We start from the raw sequence: 21,699 nt of genomic DNA on the forward strand, positions 1-21,699 counted from the left end.
AAAACTAAGGTTGATTAAAGAAAGAAAGCAAACAGAGCTTAAATATTAATGTATAAAAACGTAAAATTTGTTTTAAATAGCCAAAAAAAATAAAAATTTTAAAATCGGATCCAGTATAAGATTCAGATTAAATTGGATAGTCGAATTCCGAATATTCGATTTATTCGGACCTGAACTGCATCATGATTTTCACTATCCAAAAAATCGAATTTTCAGATCAAATCGATTCAATATCCGATTTTGAGCATCCCTAGTGATAAAGGTGGTAATTGTTGGACGACTGTGAGGTTTGTAGGGGAGGAGAGGGGGTGTTAGGGTTTTGTTTTTTTCTTTTTGAAATAATAAAGTTAACAAATCATAAAAGGACACATGACGTTTCCTTATTTAGAAAAAATAAATACTTGAGGTTGACAAAACCACCTAGTCATTAAAAAGAAAACGAAAAAAAAAGGGTGAGATTTTTCAAATAAAAAAAACTAAAGATGAAATTTTTTAATTGAGAACCATCTAAAGGTGAAATTTTAAAATTAAATTATTCATATTCTTATTTTAAATTTTACAAATATACATAATTAACTAGTTTAAATTTATAAGGGATCCTTTTTACAACAAATTGACTAATTTAACAATCATTCATTTTAATTAAAAAGTCATTCTCTCTTCAATTACATTATGGTTATTGGTAAATTCCCCCCTTAATACCCATCAAAACCAACGTTACAATCATAACAAAATACTTCTTTGCTTATTCTTTTCCTTACTTCAATGTTTTGTTTCTATCTTCATTATCAATGCAAAAGACTCAATGCTTAGCTACTTGCAACAAATCTAATGAAGGAAAAAAAACCAAAAAAAAAAAAAAAAACAATTCTTAACACACATCAGCCCAACATTGCAACAAATACTTAAATATGTACAATCACAATATAATCTTAAAGAGCTCTATTTAAACGTTATAGTACTTTTTTAAAATCTTAAAGTGATGACTTACAATTTTAAATTGATTACTAATAAGTGTTCACTATAACACTATAATAAAACATATTTAATTTTAAAATGATCAATTATAATCTTAAAGTAATCACTTAAAATCTTAAAAGTAATAAGTTAATAATATGAGTTCATCTCATGCAAGACTTGATATAAAAAAAGTTTAAAGTCTTTGCACTAAATATCAAATATGAGACCATCTTTATTTGGTTAACCCAATGTACACTTATTTTAAAGTGATCACTTACAATCTTAAAGTGATCAATTAGAGAAATGTGCTAATTATATAGGATTGTCTCGTGATGAGACGGAGTCATACTTGCTAAAGTTTTGTTATCACAATCGGTCCTTGATAAATAAAGAAAATTTTTTAAAAAAAATAAAATTATTTTGGGATTTACTTATTTTAAAAATAAATCTCAAAATAAGTTTTGGGAAATTTTAATTTGCAAATAAGCTTCTTTATGCCAAAACTGAGGTCAGGTATATGTTCGTTGTTACTAACAGCGAACAAAAAAACTTGTCAAAAAAGTCAAAATTATTTGTTCGTTATTACTAACAGCAAACAAAAGGTAGACAATGTCATAGCGTTTGAGGAGACAAAAAATAAAACATGTTTGTTCGCTCTTGATAACAGCGAACAAGCATGTAATTCTTTTTGCCTTTCAAATGCTGTGAAGTAGTATCTCTTTTGTTCGTTGTTACTTACAGTGAATAAACATTACCTTAGGCTTGAACACAAAAACTCTTATTTTGGGAATTAAAATGTTCTAAAGTTTATTTTGAGAACCATTTTTTTAAAAAAAGTTTATTTCATTCAATCTTTTAAAAAATAAGAAGATTTAATGTGGTGACCCTGAGTTTTTGGCTTTTTCACAATGTTTTTAAAAAATCCGCATGATGACCTTCAGCTTCTACATTTTTCATGTAGTAGACAAAATGTTATATTTTTGGTACAATAAAGTACTTATTTCGACTGTATTTCAAAATATGTAGTCAGTTAGAGTATTCACGACATGAATTAAAAAAGTTTATATACCACATAAAACAACCGGTTTTGGACGAGACGACCTCATAATGAGACCGTCAATGGACGGCCCAATTTGCGCGTGTAACAACCTGGACATTTTTCAATTTTGATATTAAATGTATCAATTTTGATCTTAAAGGTATCAATTTTCAAAACTGATACCTTTAAGGTCAAAATTGATAAATGTCTAGAAAATTAAAATATTATTACACGTGTGAATTAGACCGATTTATATTGATGGTCTCATAATAAAATCGTCTCCTCCAAATTTTTGTGCACATAAAAAAACCTTAAGTTCAGAATTACAATATACAATTTTTAAAAAGTTAAGCTCACACCATTCTAAACAAAAAGCCCAATTGGGTTATTTGCCTGAAATTTGGGATGCAAAAAAAAAGGCCACGTGTTGTGAACTTTAGATTCCAACCATCTAGATTCCTCCATTAGTATCTCATACCCACTCACACACAAGTGATACTTCTTATAAACTTTATACTCCAAAATAATTAAGACGTGAGAAAGTTTATTATGAGGTGGTCTAATATTTAGTTTTTAAAAAACATGACATTTGTTTATTTAATTATTTTTAAACTACATCTTAATGTCTATATCTATGTACTAAATAATTTAAAATTTATGAAATATATTATTTTATCATTATAATTGTTAATATCTATATTATGTTATCATTATAATTATTAATATCTTTAATTGAACATGATAAAATAAAATTATTAAAAGCTAATATTAATAAAATATAAAGTTCAAACTTAAAATGATTATTGAATCATGTCAAAAATAAATAAAAATAACATTGAAACGAAATGAGTATTAAAATTATACTTTCTTCGGAACTAATTGAATTTAACATAATTTCACTTACATTCATGATCTAGGAAAATTATACAAATTGTTATGAGAGACGGTCTCTCTAAGAGACACATTAGAATTTAGATATATGGACTAACTAGCCCAACTATACAAACTAAAGATAAAATAAGAATGTGGGCTTATTGTTTTGATTTTGTCTTTTTAAGAAACGATCTCTCATAAGAGTAGTTGAAAAAAATAACTAACATTCTAATTTTTTTAATGTAGTTACTTTTTTTTGAGATTAATGTAGTTACTTTTATTTTATGTCTTAAATCCATAAATTATTTAATTTTTACATTATTTTATTCATCTTTAATAATACTCCTATCTAATACATAGTAATTACTTGTCTTATGTATTTTCAAATTTTGAATGGAAAGGTAAAAAAAGACGAATAGAGTAAATATAAGAAAAATCTAACGAGTCTTTTAAATTTGATTCTATAATATTTTCAATCTAAAAAAATAAATAACTAATTTAATATTTGATATAACCAAATCAAATAAAATTTCACCTAGTTATATTTTATTTAATAAATTCAGAACTAAATACAAATTATAATAGTGAAGAATAAATGAAGAAAATACTTATAATGTTGCATCTATTCTAAAACGGAAGAAGTATACACCAAAGCAAACATTGTTATTTCACGATTTTACTCTCCAAACCTGATCAAATCAAAATCTCTACACACGAAAATTAAATTCCATTTTGCGGTTCATGCCATCTTCCTCCTGTTCGTCTTCAACTCAATCACACCCACCATTGTTCAAACTTAAAACCTCCATTCTTTCTTCTTTTTTTTTTTTTTTATTTTTTATTTTCGCTCTCTTCTTTCTCAGGCCTTTCTCTCTCCTCTCTTTCCTTTTCAAACCCCTAATTTTTTCTCTCTCTTCCGCCATGAAAGACCACTTCGATCCCAGTGACTTTCTTGCTGTTTATCATGATGAGAATAGCCATGATGATTCTCTCTTTCCTCATAACAGGCGTCTTCTTTGTCTTGATTCTTCCTTTTCTTCTTCTCTGTCTTCCAGCAATGATAATAACTTTCTCGTTTCTTACCAGTACTTTTCTTTTTTCAAAATTTTCGTGTTTTTTTTTTGTTTCTTTTGTGTTGATTTTCGTAATTGGATGATGTGGAATTTTAATTGTGATTGCAGCTGGTGGAATGATGCGAGGAAGGAGTGCTTTCGTGAAAGTAAAGGTGTTTTGTATGCGGCGTCAACTGATGATGTGAATGAGAAGGAATTTGATTCTGCCGATGAAATTGTTTTCAGTTTAAAGAGGAAAGTAAATGGTGATGATGATGGTAACGATGGTGATAAGGATGAGGGGTTCTCTGGTCCACAGTATGCGTTGATTTCGGAATGCATGTGGTTTAAAGCTCTTAAATGGTGACCTTCTTGTCCTTTAGTTGTTACTTTATATAGGTTATCGTTGCATGCTTCAGTTTCCTGTTTCCGAGTTTCATTTTGACTATGCTTCTGAATTTCTTGCGTATGTTCTTCGTGTTTTGTGCCTTTTTTTTGAGTCTATAGCATACTTGATCGATGCCTTTGAATGGACAATCTATTGAGAGATGTATGAATGTATCCACTGTTTAACTACTTAGGTGTAAAATTCAGAGTTTGTAGATGGCATTATACTATGGAATGATTCTTTTAGATGCTTTCTTGACAACAAAATTCTCATTTCTACAGAACGAGGCTTTATATTTGATCTAGCAGTATTGCGTGCCTAAATTAGAATAAATTGGATTAAAAGTATTGGAAAATGCTCATGACATCCAAATTAATGTGGCACGGAATGAAATTCTATCTGATACCAGAAACAGAAACAGAACGAAATTTGATCTAATCTTACAAAAATAAAAGCATTATTATGTAAAAGCTCTTAATCCAATTTTTGGATCATCAAATTCAAGTACATAAATTATAAAGAAAAAATTGCCCAGAATAATCCTTCCTTTGTCTGATTTCCATATAATAATCTTAATTATTGATTAACCATGAATAATTCTATCTATTTTTACTTTATTAAATAACATTTAGTCTCTCTCACCTAATACTTCATCTCCCTCCTCTTTCATTACTAACTCCATTCATTAACCAACCTTTGTCTTCGCCATTCACTCCACCCATCATCAATTCACGCCATTTTTTGATTTTGAAAAAGCAAAATTGAAGACTTTCTATTTGCCTGGTTCATTGAAGTGCGAGAGATAGAAAAACATAAGTGTGAGCAAGTAGTGTAAATTTGATACTTTTGCACACACAAAGAAAAAAAGAGTAATAATCAAGAGTACAAAATGTGTAGATGAAGTGGTTAGTAGAGAGAAAGTGGAGAAATGGCAGTAATAATCAAATGGAGCTGAAAATGGGATAGAGTAGTTGAAAATCAATCGAGAGTATTAGAAACTTTAGTTAACCCACTTTTCAAAGGCAATATATCTGGACATTTAATCTTCAGAGTTTTGCAGTACTGTAGTACCTTCAAACAAATTTTACAGTTTCCATAGATTATCATATACCAACTTCTAGCACTACTAACAACATTGAGGATGAAGACAAGTTGATGATGTAGATATCTAAAGGAACTAAAAACTTATTTTAATGGAGTAAGAAGAAGGTAAATGAGAGAAAAAAATGGTTTTTGAAGTTGAAGAACAATGTAAACTGATTTTAATGAAGAAAAATCATGTGAAGAAGATTATATAAATGAAGAACAAAGTAACAATCAAAAACTGACCTGCTCCAGCCAGAAAGCTACTAGGATGCCACTGGAAACAAGTATCAATAGATGAGATTATTCATGGTTAATTAAACACTTGAGATTATTGTAAGGAAATCATACAAAGGTTGGATTATTTTGTGCAATTTTTCCAATTATAAATCATAAAGTTGAATCTAAAAGAAAGACAATGCACAACCAATAGCAACAAATATGATAAATCTAAGTCCATGTTATAACTCTTAATATATAAATCATAACCATTTTTTATAGTTCTACATTGATGGAAGTTCAATTACCATTGATCGTTTTTAATCAGACAATTTACTTTTAAAAATCCCACCTTTCTATTATTTTTGAAAACTCCGATCTTTACCCTCAATTTTCTTCTAAAGATCTAAATGACTTGTAATCGGTTCTTTGGGTTACTTTTGAGTTTTTTCATTTTAAAAGAAACTGAAAAAGGTGATTAAAATTAAAGAAAAAAGGAAAAAAGAGAAAGAAAAAGATAAGTAACCCAACCTTCCTTCTAAACTTTCCACCACCGCATCATCGCCCTCCCTCCACCTTCGCACCACCTATCCCCTGAAAACTCCTATCAGCAACCACCCACACCTGAACAACCTCCGGGATCCTAAAACCCTTTCCTCAACAGTTCTGACACCACCTTTACCCAATTGATTGGTAGCTTATGACAACAACATATCATCCAAAGAAAAAACATTGAAACTAGTAAATGGCCCAAATTAACGAAGGTCCACTATCCATGATTCATTCACTTCACCAGATATTCCATTTAAGTTTTTGAAAATGTTGATACTGCATATGAATCCTATGAAGCTTTCTACCCTTTCATCACAGACACCATTGGATTCACCTCATCTTGAAGAATTTCAAATTCCTAAAATTACGGTAGTGTCATTAATCACATTAATGGGGGCATGGAATATTTGCTACTGATACTAAAAAGCAGCGAAGTTCCATCAAAGTGTCACCTGTACACACTCAATAATGCAAATTACTTATACCCTACCGACCCTTGTCCCTAGAAACCCACCTGTCCCCTGAAAATTCCTTTCCCTGAACCCTGATGAAGGCGCGTAGGTGTAATTTGACGGTGGTGAATGTTGATATAGGTGGTGGTGTTGGCGGCGCAGCTTGGTGGGGGTATGTTGGTAGTGTTGATTAGAGAGGGTGGCAAAGAGGTAAGGGAGATGGATCGTATCATTTATGTTTTTTTTTCTTTTATTTTTTACAAAAGTATAATAGAATAACTAATGATAGCCTGACATGTGTCATTACTATTTTTTTTAAAAAGAGGAAACCGAATACAGCGAGTAAGGGTTCCAAGGAAGATCTTGAAAAGTAAATTGACGGTAAAGGTCGGATTTTTCAAAAATAATCAAAAGGTAGGATTATTAAAAGAGAACCATCTGAAAGTGAGATTTTTAAAAGTAAATTTTCTTCTAATTAATATATTGATAAACATAATTTCATTTCATGACCTTTTAATTAATTAGAATAGAAGTTTGCAGAGCAAGTTATATCCATTACAAGTTTAGTCATTGTGTATGAGTTAATACTATATACTAAAATTAATAAACATATACAATTTTGAAAATACTCAACATAAAATAAACATGGCATTTTCTGCGCAACTTATTTTGTCCCATTTTTCATTTTAGCATGCCCCAATGATGATGCCATTATATATCTACAGTTAATAAAATTTGGAATGTTAAAAACAATTCATCTTCAACTTTATATGTTAAAAAATGTTAAAGCATGTCCCACTAGAATAATAAACATCAAATGCTCTCATGTAAGAATGCCAACTTCACACTTTACACTAGAGTGTAGAGTTTTTTCAATCTCGTTAAAAAAAACTTGGAATTTAAAAAACATTTCATGTACAAATTTATAATTAATCCATTAAAAAAATACTAGTGATTACTCATTATTGTTCATATTTAAAGTATATAACTGTGAGATAAAACTTCTTTAACTTCATTTTTAAGGAATGTGGTGGAGAAACATTTTAATATGAATCAAAACTCCTTATCAATAAAGAATTTCATTTATTTTAGTTGTATTTACAAAATGTTTAACGTGAAAGAAATGAGTAAAAGAAGGTTAATAAGAATAATAAGTATAATTGAGATTAGTTTTGCTGGAATCAGATCGTAGGTATTTGTCCTGGTCCTACCACTCAAAATTTTATTCAAATTGGGATACTAAGATTCTAGCAACATTTCGAACCTACTTACGAATTGGTTGAAAAACCATAGGATAGCTGATCAAATTTGGGATTTTATTAACAATGAGTATGTCCACCCATAAATTTTTATATATGGTTCTTAGCTACCCTTGTCTTTTTACAATAATTTCGTTAGGTTCCTTTATTGAAATTTTATGTGGGAATCCCTAGAATATTAATATTCGAATTGGATCCAACATTTCCTATTTGTTAACAAGAAAGAAAAAGAACTTCGTAATGCTAGTTTATTAGCATTCTGCTAAATATTTAAATTAAACCTCAGTGGCAAACTCGGATTGCATAGCATTCCAATCATTGGCTCATAGCTCACCGTTTGATCTATGCGCATTCATGACACTAAATCCTATGCTTTGTATCTTGATTAATATCTTTGTTTATGAAAATTTGATTCACGATACTTGAAGCATGTAGTTGGAAGGATTTTCTTTGTATCTAATTATGCAATACATCTATTATGATCATTTGTGCCAAAACCGTATACCATAAACTCTTTGATTGTTTTAAAACTTTTTGGTTCTGGTGCCTGGTTCTACATCTCTAACTTAGCACTAACTTAAGCTCTAGTTTCATCCTTTAATACAATGTCATTGGCGAATAACTTGCTCAATAAAACAATTTTCTGAATAGTTCATGTTATCACTTCTAGGATTGGCGTACAAGAAGGAATCAAAGCAGAATCATGATGTAGACTAATCGTGATTGAGAAATAATATTTGATGCTTATTTACATGTCCTAATGACTAACATTGATTTTTGCTTTCATGTTTACGCCTTGGACTATGCTGATGTACATAAGTGGCATACCTTCCGTTTTATAACCCTCATAGTTCTTCGCTGGGTAATTGTCTTAAGCCATTTTCATATCTATAAATTCTTTTAATCATAAGAAAATCCTTTTTTAAACCTTGTAATACTCTATTTGTTGGTGCATCAAATAAATAGCTTACATTTTTGTTTCCCGGACTTGGAAATTCATCTTTGACTACAGGGCTATGTCTGTTAGTGCTCTAATCTTCTTCATGGGTATTCAAGGTATAATGAACAATTTGGGTAACAAAGGTTTAGTAGATCATTCATCACTCTTACATAAGACGAAATAGGTTTTCAAAAACACTTGCGCATATTCTTAGGTTTTCTATCACCCTCTCACATTGCTTCCTGTTGTGGTTCAAATCCTTGTTTCCTAGTCCATGTAAAATTGTCTTGAATAGATGAACCAATTTGTGGCTTTACTAGATCATAATTTGTTGCTACTTGCTACTGGGTTCAAATATTATATTTAGGAGTAGGAGCCTGAGTAACATACGTTCTGTAGCTATTTCTTGGTACTTTCAAAGAGTCAACATATTTATCCCATTGGATAAAAATTGATTGCTGTATAGGCTAATTTTTTATAACGTTATCCAAAACTTTGCTTCTGTTTGTCATAACTCAAAAAGTTATTTTCCATCTTTTGGACCTGCTTTAGATTCATTTACCTTTTTCAATGTTATGCTAGATCTATGCTTTTTGGCGGAAACGTCATTACTAATGGTTTTTAACATGAAACACGTTCATTCAGTGTCTTGAGCATGAAGACGTCTTGCTTGTTCCTACAGGCATAGTGATTATTGCACAAGATTTAAGGATGTGGGATGTTCTTCGGCTTCAGAAGAAAATAAGGATGTTTACCCTATTCTAATAAGGCTTTCTTTAAAGCAGCAGACCAATTCTCTGGCTGTGAAAATATCACTGATGGTGAGCTTGCCTTCCCTTCTTTAAAAGGATATCTGAGATTTCTGCTGTCTTGTAGCACCTTCTTTATCTGTTGTAAATTTGTAGAGCCACTCAAAAAACCACTAAAAAAGATGCAGCAGACCAATATAAGAGCTTTGCCCAATTATTTTCCTGCATTCAGTACTTTGGCTAAACTGAGAGTATATATTGGGATATGTTTCATTTGCATGACTGTATATGTTCTGCATCTTTTTGTTTTAGTCTTCACTGCCTGAACACTAAAATTTAATTGATAATGTGTGCTTGTGGACAAATAAGTTTCACATTATAGCAATTTTCTCAAAAGCTTTGGGTATTATTATTGATTTCTGTAGATCTAAAAACACTTTGAATATTCCTTTTCCATTTGAATACAATAAAAAATACAAAATAGTTTCTTAAAGACAGGTTAATAAACGAGCTCGATTAGGTATCTGCTATTTTGATTTTAAAAAAATTTCATGCACGTTGTTCCATAATCCTCAATTCTAATGATTACCTTGTATCGTTGTAGAAGATTGACTTGAAGTTTTTGACGAAGAAGCAAGTTCACAGCTTATAGTTTTTAGTTCAGTGGTTAAAATTAAGCTCTGCTTTCAAGACTGCCCATGTTTGTTTTAGGGGGGGTCATACAACGATGATGCCAATGCCTTAATCCTAACACAAGGGGTCTGGCTGTCAACTACATGAACAGACACATATGAATGTGAGATCATTGGCTATGAAAAATTATATTTGTTCCAAAATGATACTCCACTTCATTTACTTTTTACTTTGACTCATTTAAACTCTTTTTTATCTAGGGCCCGCCTCCACATCTCTAGCTTGGCATTGACCTATATCTAGTTTCGTCCACTCATGCGATGTTATTAGCAAACGACATGCTCCATTCGTCTTCTCTATTATCTGGTCCTGTTATCTCATTTGGTCCTTTGTTTAGAAGGGATACTTTGCATCGCACTATCTAAGTCCTTGCAAATCTTTCTTTCTAGTGCTTCATCTAAGTGAGCCCACTTAGTGCACATGTACACTTGGTATCTTATCATCAATATCATAATAAGAACTTTGTTTCATTTCTAATCTTACTGTGAATACCGCAATTTTCATATTTTTCTTTATTTTATCAATGCCGTGGCCTCTCCACTTATTCACTTTGTCTATTGCATTAAATAATGTTCTCACATTTTTGATAAGATTTACCATTTTTAAGCTTCCTTGAAAGAGTTCTAACGCTCTAAGATGTCAATTTTAGCTTAGATCCAAGTATTTACTTTTCCCCATTATCCGTTAAACCTAACAATCTTTTCTCATTTGACAAACACATACAGAGACATAGAAATCCTTCCATTTTTGAAATTACATCTAGGCTTGGGAGGTGAAGCATAAAGCCATGTATTATTTGACTCCCCCATTCGACCTATGTGGATTGCCACTTGTTTGACTCTTGTCAAATGGTGCCATTCGAAACCTGCAACAATTGTTGAAGCACTCACAAGTCACAATAGGGCCATTACTGATAATAATATTTAGAAGCAAAATTATTAGTGAGCCAAGATATGCTATGAACGCGCCACATTTGTGAGTTTTTGATATCCTTCCAATACGATAACAAAAAGGGAAACGAGAAACGCTAATTTAAAGTTTTCGAAACGTAAAACAATTTTGTTTTACAACAAAAAATTAAATGACTAAAAAAAGGTAACAAAAGAAAATGACTATTAAGGGAAAAGAAGAGGAAAGATGAAAAGAAAAGAAGGCTTTGGTTGTCAAGGAACCAACTCAACTAAAAGCTTAAGCTGATGGTTGAGGTCCCAGGATATGTTTTATACTCTAATACGCCTCCTCATGCGAGAGTCTTTTGGGCTAGAAGTGTGATTGCAGCACAGGCCCTCTTCATACTTGGTGCTAAATATTTCACTTTAAACGAGGGGTTTTGAATCCGGACGACATCTGATACCGTGTAAGGAACCAACTACTTTTGGTATCATATATGGTTTTGCACTTGAAAAAAAAACATTTGGGGGATGTAGTTTTGGTAATGTTAATCCAAAGTTTCGGAAACAAAGGTTCCAAAACAGGATTCGGTGTGAAGTTTCTGGTTTCTGGTTACTATGGGTTGTATTCGCTTGATTGAATTCACCTAAGCGATAAGCCGAGAAATCAATCTATATGCCTTGGAATCGAATTGCAACAATTATTGTCATGTATGATGAATTGCGCCTGAAGCTGCTCCGCTGAACTATTGAACTCCATATTTTTTTTTAATGAAGTGAAGAGATAATGCCAAATGGGGATAGATCTTTGAATTTAGAAAATGTCATTAGCATTGTGGAAGTCTTTTATCCAGCAAGTCTACTGGAAAATATAGTTTCATTCATCTTCTATGCATTACAATTAACATGAAATGAGAAGAAGAATAAGGTATTAACTAAAGTCTATTTGAATGATTAGCATGTTTTTAAAAACTGTCATCATCATCCTAAATTTCTCTGCAAACAGGATCCTGATAATAACCTCGTATCATGTAATGTTCTAGCTAAGGGGGATGGTGATAGCCTTTGGCATGGTCTACCTGAAAAATGAATCTACAGAACCAGCTAAGAATAAGAGCCTAAATGCCATATGTTTGAGGCATTGAGTACTTTTTGGAATATTGTTAGGCAATACGAACAAACCATTGAGTGTCCTAGAGTTAATTATTTGTTAATTAAGTTTATATATGTTTTGTGGTTGGTCCTTGAAGAATGTGCTTCACGCCTTCACTGAAAATCTTTGTACTAAAGGTTGGTGAAGCTTGTAGCCATTAGGTATTTAGCTAGATGGCAGCATTTTTGAATTGATAATCCTTCACTTGCATGTTGTCCTTGTGCTATATGTTTAGTCAAACTCTAACAAGTTCAAGTTGCTTCTAAGTTTAGTAATCTGTAATTTAGCTCAATTCAATTCAGGTTTCCTCCCTACCGTTTCTCATAAATGAAAGTTTGTTCTGGTTCAGATGTTCAGTTATTTAAGTTTGTTAATTTTCTATTAAATTCTGGATTTGTGGTGAACAGGTGTGTATTGTATATGCCTAGTCCATTGTAAGGACAGATAAACAGTATATAAAGTCCCGTTATGTATCTTTGATTTTTCCTAATGGAGAATCATTCCTCTTTACAGGATAACCCAATGCAGCATTATAAAAGAGCCTATCAAATATTTGATGTGCAGTCCAACTCGGTATGCTAGAATAATTTTGTTGGAGACATCTCTGGAGAATCTTTACAAAAATGCTTATTGCAACATATGGTGCTGAACAATATTCTAACTATATATAATGGTATAGGTTTATATTTGGGACTTCTCTGGTCAGATGACACAGTTTGTTGGAGACGGTGAAAATTGTCCAAATGACTGTCTTGGCCAAGCCACTGAAGAGGTTATTTCTTGTTACACTGATGCTACTGTTATGTTGATGAATATGATGATAAATATTACACTGATGGTGTTTGGATTCCAATTCTCTTAATAGGTTATTTGTACCTTCTAAAGTCTTCCAAATCTATCTTTTTTTCTTCTTTTTTTCCGTATTTTGGCACTGTGATACTAGGGCTTGGTGGTAATGAATACATATGGATCTCAGTGCCCTGGGGAGGAAACAGAAATGACACAAATCAAGAGGATAATAATTGCTTTAGTATTTTGATACCTGAAATCTGGTAATTAAATCATCAAATCAAGCATAAGGAGACTAAAAAGTTTTGCTCATGGTTACCAGAGTGATGCAAGTTACCAGAATATTTCTGGCTGCTGGTGTTCTTGCATGGTTCAGATGGAGAGAGATGTTTTAATCATCAAATCATTAAAACAGTTTGGGAAAACAGAAGCTTCCTTTCTCATTATTAAGAAATCTGTTAATTTCAAAAACCAACCTCAACAACAATGTGAAATTCTTTTGTAAAGAGAGAGAAAAAGCGAGGATGCTAAGTTAATTGCTGTGAAGTACTTTTTCCCTTATCTTTTCTCTTTTGAGCTATGTTACTCAAACTCATGGAGGATAGAACATGCAATATTACAGCCTAAAAAAGTTGAAAACTGACATTAGGATGAGAAGAGTTTTGGAGTAACAGTGCTTTAGAGTTTTCAAAAATAATTCTAGATAGTTAAAAAAAATTAAAAATAGTAGCTAATGTTTTTTTTTTCAATCAATTGCCGTGTCCCTGAGTTTAAATTTCAAATGTGTACATTTGTTATTGGTGTCCCTGTGTCCCTGAATCTAGGTTTCCCATGTCTGATTATTAGATCCATACCCGAGGCCAACACCTTTATTCAAGTTTAAGTATCATAGTGCTGGCACGGTACTAGAAATGGTTGACGTGTTTTGCAGAACAGTCACCTGAACTACTGTGGCATGAAAATCAATTCTGTTTCTTTTTTCTTTTAATGGAATTGATTCTGTATGAGGTTTGCTAGATTACATTCTTAGAAACATGGAAGCAGTTATCATCTCATCTCATGTAGTATACTTTGCTGTAGGCTCTTCTTGAATTACAAGTTTATGGGTTGCCGAATATGGACAAAGACACAGTAGCAAGAAAACCTGAAACTGCAATGAATGGAACATTCAGAAGCAGACATTCAGATAGCAATTTATCCATTCATATGAATGATACTGTTGAAAGTCAGAGCTCTTCCGAACCATTTCTTGGGCCACAATCAAGCTCTAGAAGATATGGAGAAACTGAAGTGCTGGGTTTGACTGGACTTCAAAATCTAGGGAACACTTGCTTTATGAACAGTGCAATTCAGTGCTTAGCTCATACTCCGAAGCTTATTGATTATTTCCTTGGAGATTTCAAGAGAGAAATAAATTATGAAAATCCTTTAGGTGTGAATGTGAGTGGTTTTGTTCTGGTCCTACATGGCTTTTGTCATTCTGAATCCTCCATATTCCTCTCTTCCTAAGTTTCTTAAATATTATGTTCATTTTATCAGGGTAAACTCGCTTTGGCTTTTGGCGATTTGTTACGAAGGCTGTGGGCTCCTGGTGGAATGGCTGTTGTTCCAACATTGTTTAAATCCACTCTGGAGGGCTTTGCTCCACAATTTTATGGTTATAACCAACATGATTCCCAGGTAAGTTGATTTATTTTGGTTTTGGCGAATTTTATGAAAGGAGCATTTGAAAAAGGTCAAATTAGGTCAATATTTCTGCTATTTCATTCAACTTTTTCAATTGCATTTGCTTTCCATTTTTTAGGAAGTTTTGGACCCCCTTCCTTTTAGCCGTGCGTAAATCTTTACTGCTATGTGTGTGGTAGAGATTATTTATTTTAAATAAAACTTGAGAACAGAACCTAACAAGGGGAAAGAATTTTTGTACTTTTAGTGGTTTTACTGGTAAAAGTAAAACCAAGCATGCTTATCTGTATTCTGTAGTTTAAGGAATTTCTTTTAGGTGGAGTTAATTAAACAACAGTATATTTTATTGTTTTAATGTGCCTTGGTTTTTTACACTATCACAGGAACTGACTTTTTCTGAACTCAGGAATTTCTGGCTTTTCTGTTGAATGGACTTCATGAAGACTTGAATCGCGTGAAACACAAACTATATACTCAGATTGGTTATACAGAGGGTATTCCAGATCAACAGATGGCTGATGAATATTGGCAGATTCACTTAGCACGTAATGACTCCATAATAGTTGATCTGTGCCATGTGAGTCTAGTAACTCCTGATCTTGGCTTTACTCGTTGAAAATTCTCTTATAATTGTCGTACTATTTATTCTCTTATGATATTTTAGTATTCTTTTAGATGTTTCTTAGGATATATTTCCAGTTTTGGAATTTAGATTTACCTGGCTCAAGTTATACTGATACTATCAGAAAAACCCCGAGCAAGTGTGAAACAGGATGCAAATACAGCAGGCATATTTAGTAATAGGGAAATCATAGAAGTGGAGCCCACAGTCTGCCTTTTGTGTATGTTAAATTAAAGCAATATAATTTTGTGGTGAACATAGGTGATTAAAAGATTTTTTTCTGCCCGAAGCTCAGAAAGTATTTCCGTTGATTATGTTGAGATTGTGCATAGTTATCTGTTATTTCTAAAAAAAATATGTAGGTTAAGGGTGAAAGGAATGTTTTGTGGACCTTTTAATAATTAAACAATATTCCATCACCCCAATGCCATTAAGTAGCTTCCACTTAGGGTGGGGTATGGGAGGGTCAAGCGTACGCAACCTTACTCTTGTTAATGATAAAACAAACAAAGATGACGTTTTTGATTGACCTTGGGTAGCAAACATTATATGCAACTTTACATAAATAAGAAGTGCATATGATTTAATGAGTCATTTTACTTTATTCCATTATAATCCGAAATCAAAGAACTATAAATCTTTGGCCCCATTGATGGACATACTTTTTAATAATCATACTGATCTTTTTTTTCTGTCATTTGTGAAGCTTCTGTTGTGAAACTGGAGAAGAACTGTTTGTCCTTTGGGGCATCTTTACTAAATTTTCTGGGGTGCTGTTTTTTTCCAGGGTCAATTTCGATCAAAGCTGGTTTGTCCTGTCTGCAGAAGGGTCTCGGTAACATTTGATCCATTCATGTACTTGTCTCTCCCCTTGCCTTCAACGACTATGCGAACAATGACTGTTACTCTTTTGAGCACGGATGGAAGTATGCCACCATCACAACTTACTGTAACAGTGCCTAAATGTGGAAGGTGCAAGGATCTTATTCAAGCCTTAAGTACAGCCTGTTCATTGCAGGATGATGAGACCCTATTTGTAGCTGAGGTATATCGTACAGTTTGATCCTTTTTTTAGCATTGAACTTATATAGCTATATATTGAGGTTTTGATCATGTTTGATCAGTCAATGGTGATGTGGTATTTGCTATTCCTGTTATCCTAATTTACTGTGTTAATTTCAAAAGTCTATTCTTTAGGGGCTGCTGCTTTCTCTGGTAACTTTTCATTTTGATATTTGCTTCTGTTTTTTATTTTGTAAATTTTGGTTTAAGTTTTTGATATGGGTGTGAGACTTGAATTTGGTTATCGTATGACTGCCACATTTTTTCTTAGAGAGGTGATTCTAGCTTTCATTTTGTCGGAATTTGATGCTTAGTTTGTTGTTGTTAGTATCTGATGCCAGACTTATTTTTGTCTATTTCATACTTTGTTCAAGTGTTACTCATTGACGTATATCATTTTATGTTACTGTATGATGCATTGCGATCTCTGAGTTCAGGTAGAAAATGACGTGTATCTCGTATTCTAGTATTTGTGTGGTCATGATTATTTTGATGTTCAGGATGAATTTGTTCTTTTGTTGGTTATGTCATTATGAGGTCTGGAGTTAGGGTTTTTCAGGCATTGGGACTTGAAATTGTAAAGTTTTTTGTTTAGGGGAGTCTAAGCTAAAATTTTGCACTTCTAACACAACTGAAAGCACATTGCATTTTAAAATCCCAAATATTAGTCCGTTTACATCTTAATGTATCTCACCCTCCCCCCATCAGTTTTCCTGTCCAACTTTCAATCCATAAAACAAGTTTCTTGAGCTGGCACATTTTTATCATTAGTGAATATATTTTAGTATATTGAAGTTCTTTTGGGCTAATTCTTTTCATTCTACTTCTGATATGAACTTTTGTTTACTTTTGATGGTTACTTGGAGAAAGAAATGAAAGAAGGTTCTTGAGTGAACTTTTTTTTGTTCTTTAAATTATCGAACTTCTTCAAGCTCCATTCTTTTCATTTGAATGTGAGGGAATATTTTACAAAAACTCAAAGTTCTTTTCATTTTGTGATCTTATATCTTATGCATTATTCTGGATATTGAGTATTTCCAGAGACGAGTGGTGGGATGTTAGGACTCTGCTAGATTAAGTGGAGCTATGGTACTATCTAATGAGCAAAAGGAGCTTTGGTTTGGTAGTATGGGAAAGCGCTTTCTCATAAGTTTACCTTTTTTGTTTGACAGAATTATGAAAAAAAATTCTTCATTCCTGGACAATATTCATTAATTTGTGTGAAATTCGCTTCTTTCTGAAGGTATATAATCATTTCATCCTCCGGTACTTGGAAGATCCATCTGATTCATTGGCATTGATAAGGGATCATGATTGCTTTGGTTTGGTAGTATGGGAAAGCGCTTTCTCATAAGTTTACCTTTTTTGTTTGACAGAATTATGAAAAAAAATTCTTCATTCCTGGACAATATTCATTAATTTGTGTGAAATTCGCTTCTTTCTGAAGGTATATAATCATTTCATCCTCCGGTACTTGGAAGATCCATCTGATTCATTGGCATTGATAAGGGATCATGATTGCCTTGTTGCTTACCGCTTACCAAAAGAGAGTGAGAATAGCCAACTGGTGGTTTTCATGCATCAAGAAAGGTATGCTTCTTGTTACGACTTGTTTAATTGCAATGTCAACTTGCTTGGTTATACCTGGTCCTCTTAAAAGTAAATTTCTCATTTGTTTTCCATTCAATTTCCCTATGAAATAATTGCTTGGGATCAGCAGAGTTTAAGACTGCCAATTTATAGTGAGAAGTGTAACAAATGTAGGAAGTAGTTTTTTGTTCTTAATCAAGATCTGCTGAATGCTTTATGTCTTTCTTGTATTGACAATTATGTAATCTCAGGAACCTTGGCTTTCGGTGTTTGTTTGGCATTCCTTTGGTAACGAGGATTTCTGGTATCTCTGATGGTTTACAAATTCATAATGCCTATATGAAATTGCTTCGTCCTTTTTTGAATACGGATGAAGATGGTAGTGATGACACTGGAAATTCAGATTATGAGCTTGCTAAGATGGAGACGATACTCTCAAATTTAGATGATTTGTCGAGTTCGGATGATGAATTGGAACACTACTCTGATTTTCTTTTTCGCTTCACAAATGAGCGAGGTATAGAGGGTCAGAGGATAAATTTGAAAAAACCACTCGATCTTTCTGATACAGGGAGTAAATTGCATGTTCTCGTTAGCTGGCCCGAACAAATGGTGAGGCGCTATGATACTTCTCGTCTCAGCTTATTGCCGGAGGTCTTTGAACCTGGAATTTCTGCTATAAAGCCTCAAGAGTCAGTTTCCTTGAGCAAATGCCTGGAAGGCTTTCTAAAGGAGGAACCATTGGGACCTGATGATATGTGGTTAGTATAGACTATCTCATATAATTGATTATTATTGTCGACTCAAATATATACATGTTACGTCACATTTGAAGAATTTATAGATGTTTGTGCTGTCGTTGGGTTTATGATTGATGTCTTTGTTTTATGATACATCAGCTTTAATCTGCTGATTTGATGTTAAGCAATAGGTTATAGTTACAAGTAGGAGTACAGCATATGTGTAGCTAATCATCTGTGATGTTAAGTGGGAACTGCCTTAGTCCACCAGATATGATTTTAAGCAATGCAGTGGAATTACAAATAGGATAATTGCATGTTTGAGTTGAGAAGGCATTTTAGGATGTGACGTAAACTTCTATAAGAACATCTTGCGACGCGATCAATTAGATGTCATGCAAAACAGCAAAAGCAAGCATTATTTCTATTCAAAGCACCAAGAAATAGATAGCTATTTTGTCATTGGCAAAAAAAGAGAGAGAAGGAAGAGTAAAGTCTAACATAAGTGATATGACTTAATCTTACCTAAACTTCATGAATGATATGTGCAGTGCCTGTAGTCCTATCCTTATGAGCCCCGGCATTATTTAGATTGAAGTCAGTGGTAGGATGAAAGTAAAGGCTGGGGAGTCGAATGTCTTAACAATTCTACTTTAGACTTCCTGTAATGTTTTATGGGGCCCCAGAAGGATGTTCCTTCGCTAAAATTTCATTCATTGCATTAACATCGTTGAATCATGAATGTATAGCACCCCCAAGGTCACTTGAGGGTGAGCCCCTGACCCCTGTCTCTTCTCTCTACCTGAAAGTATCAATAAGATAGATGAGCAAGTCGTTTTTGACATTTATCCTCTATCAGTTTGCAATTCTTTGTTCTAGGTTAAGGGGGTATTTCTAGGATATAAGGAATCTAGTATGTAGGGCCGATATTTCAGAGTAATGGGTTTGGCTTTGTCTTTGAGTCATATCTTCAGTACAGTGTGCTGCGACAATTAAGGCCCAAGTCTTTTCTCCCATCGCATGGGCATGGTGTATGATGCATCTTTCTCTTGTGGTTCTCCAAAACTAAATCTTCCTTTTATCATCTTTCGAGTACTATATGCTTCTGCAAATTAATTTTTTTATATCATGTTCGTATCCCTTTATCTGGAACCTCTTGGTCATATGCCCAAATATTATTTCCTTGTTTCCTTTTTGCTTTTTATGCAAAATAAGTTGATTGCAGATAAAAGGCTTATTTATTCAATTAGCATTTGAGTCATTGTTCATATCTGATGCTTTAAGAGTTCTTGCTTTTGGTTAAGTACAGCAGCGGAAGACTTGTTTTATCAACCATACATTACGATTATGTTTGATGTGTTGAAAAACTTTTGTGCTCATTTTCAAGGTATTGCCCTAGCTGCAAGCAGCATCGTCAAGCAAGCAAGAAATTAGATCTTTGGAGATTGCCTGAAATTTTGATCGTTCACCTGAAAAGATTTTCGTATAGCCAACTTTTGAGAGACAAGCTTGAGACATTTGTGGATTTCCCCTTGGACGAACTTGATTTGACAGGTTTCCTTTCCCATGACAGTGACCCAAGTTTAAATCATTATAGGTTGTATGCCATCAGTAACCACTTTGGTAGCATGGGAAGCGGGCACTATACAGCTCTGATTTATGTAAGTGCTCTCTTTCCTAATAAACTGCATGTATTCATTCGATTTCCACTTTTGGATTGCTCTTTACTAGTTTGTTGGCCGCTATTTGTTTGATGTAGCTGCTAATTAAGAAGTCTTTAATTAGAAAATTATTATGTAGAAGAAAATCGTACATGTTATATTTACGACTCCTTTTTATGGAGAAGAATGTGTTGTGCATTTGAAGTAACTATGATGTTTCCCATGCAGCATGGTAAAAGCTGGTATGAATTCAATGATAGTTTAGTTGAACCGCTTAAAGAGGAGGACGTCAAGACATCTGCTGCTTATGTTCTTTTCTATCGCAGAATTTCGGGCACATAGGTGTATTGGTTAGTTTCTTTTAGCATATTCTTTTGTAAAAAGTAGCAGATTTTGGACCAAGAAGTGTACATATAACTTTCTTAGGAATGTCATATTTGACGCTACTTGCTCCTGCTCAAAATGCTGTATTCAAAATCTAACTGGGTTTAGTTAGTCCAAAGTTTGATATGATTAATTCAAATTCCTTTAATCTTAGTGCTCATTTCTAATTTTTTTTTGTTTATTATTTAAATATAAATGTCTACAAGGTAGCTGCAACCTTAAATTGGCGAGATCAATCTTAGCTGAATTGAACTTATGAAGTAGTATTATAAATCAGGTTAAATTAATGTGATGATTTGAATTGAAATAAGTTCAGGAATCAGGAATCAGGAATCATAATTATCTCATCTAATTCAAAATTAATAAGTGGCCAGAAATATCATATCCAAAAAATGTGAAGACGACTTTGTATGTTCTGCCACTAGAATTTGTTAATTTCCACAAGTTGACTTTCATTGATATTCTTTATGAAATCTAATCTATTAAAAGAATCAATTTTTTATCTCGTCTTATATTTTTATAATATTTAATTTATCTCGTTTTATAATGTTATGAAATCTAAACACAAATTCTAATGAAAGACGGTCTCTTTGATAAATCATTTCTAATTGGTTAGCCCAAAAAGAAATAATATAAAGTAAATTTTTCGATAGGCTTTAAAAATTTTGTAAGTATGCATTTAGAATATTGCAAGTACTTAAGTATTTATTCGGTGGGCATTAAGTATATTGTAAGTAAGCATTAAAGATAAGTAGGCATTAAAAATATAGTAAGCAGGCTAGCAGGCTAAGTTTCTTGGTAGGCATCAAGAATATTGTAAATAGGCATTTTAAATACTTTTTCGATTGGCATTAAGTATATGT

General features: G+C 32.7%; 1 protein-coding gene across 5 annotated transcripts; it reads left to right on the forward strand.

The window, feature by feature from the left end:
* The first annotated feature begins 3,493 nt into the window (after window positions 1-3,493).
* LOC130803662 (ubiquitin carboxyl-terminal hydrolase 8-like) lies at window positions 3,494-20,989 on the forward strand. Of its 5 annotated transcripts, XM_057667859.1 has the most exons (13): window positions 3,494-3,957; window positions 4,054-4,287; window positions 9,500-9,638; window positions 12,816-12,875; window positions 12,982-13,074; window positions 14,172-14,531; window positions 14,631-14,771; window positions 15,184-15,354; window positions 16,187-16,444; window positions 17,909-18,051; window positions 18,303-18,812; window positions 20,179-20,452; window positions 20,681-20,989. In XM_057667859.1, exons 1-13 carry the CDS (start codon window positions 3,614-3,616, stop codon window positions 20,792-20,794), a joined length of 2,841 nt encoding a protein of 946 aa, XP_057523842.1. In that variant the 5' UTR covers window positions 3,494-3,613; the 3' UTR covers window positions 20,795-20,989. The 5 variants fall into 5 exon arrangements, with proteins under 5 accessions (XP_057523842.1, XP_057523844.1, XP_057523847.1 ...); XM_057667863.1 differs by lacking the exons at window positions 3,494-3,957; window positions 4,054-4,287 and adding an exon at window positions 4,298-8,739 and having other exon boundaries at window positions 9,463-10,362; window positions 10,460-12,875; XM_057667861.1 differs by lacking the exon at window positions 3,494-3,957 and having other exon boundaries at window positions 4,148-4,287; window positions 9,463-12,875.
* The last annotated feature ends 710 nt before the right edge of the window (window positions 20,990-21,699 follow it).

This window comes from Amaranthus tricolor, chromosome 17, assembly GCF_026212465.1.
Source record: "Amaranthus tricolor cultivar Red isolate AtriRed21 chromosome 17, ASM2621246v1, whole genome shotgun sequence".
NCBI lineage: Eukaryota > Viridiplantae > Streptophyta > Magnoliopsida > Caryophyllales > Amaranthaceae > Amaranthus > Amaranthus tricolor.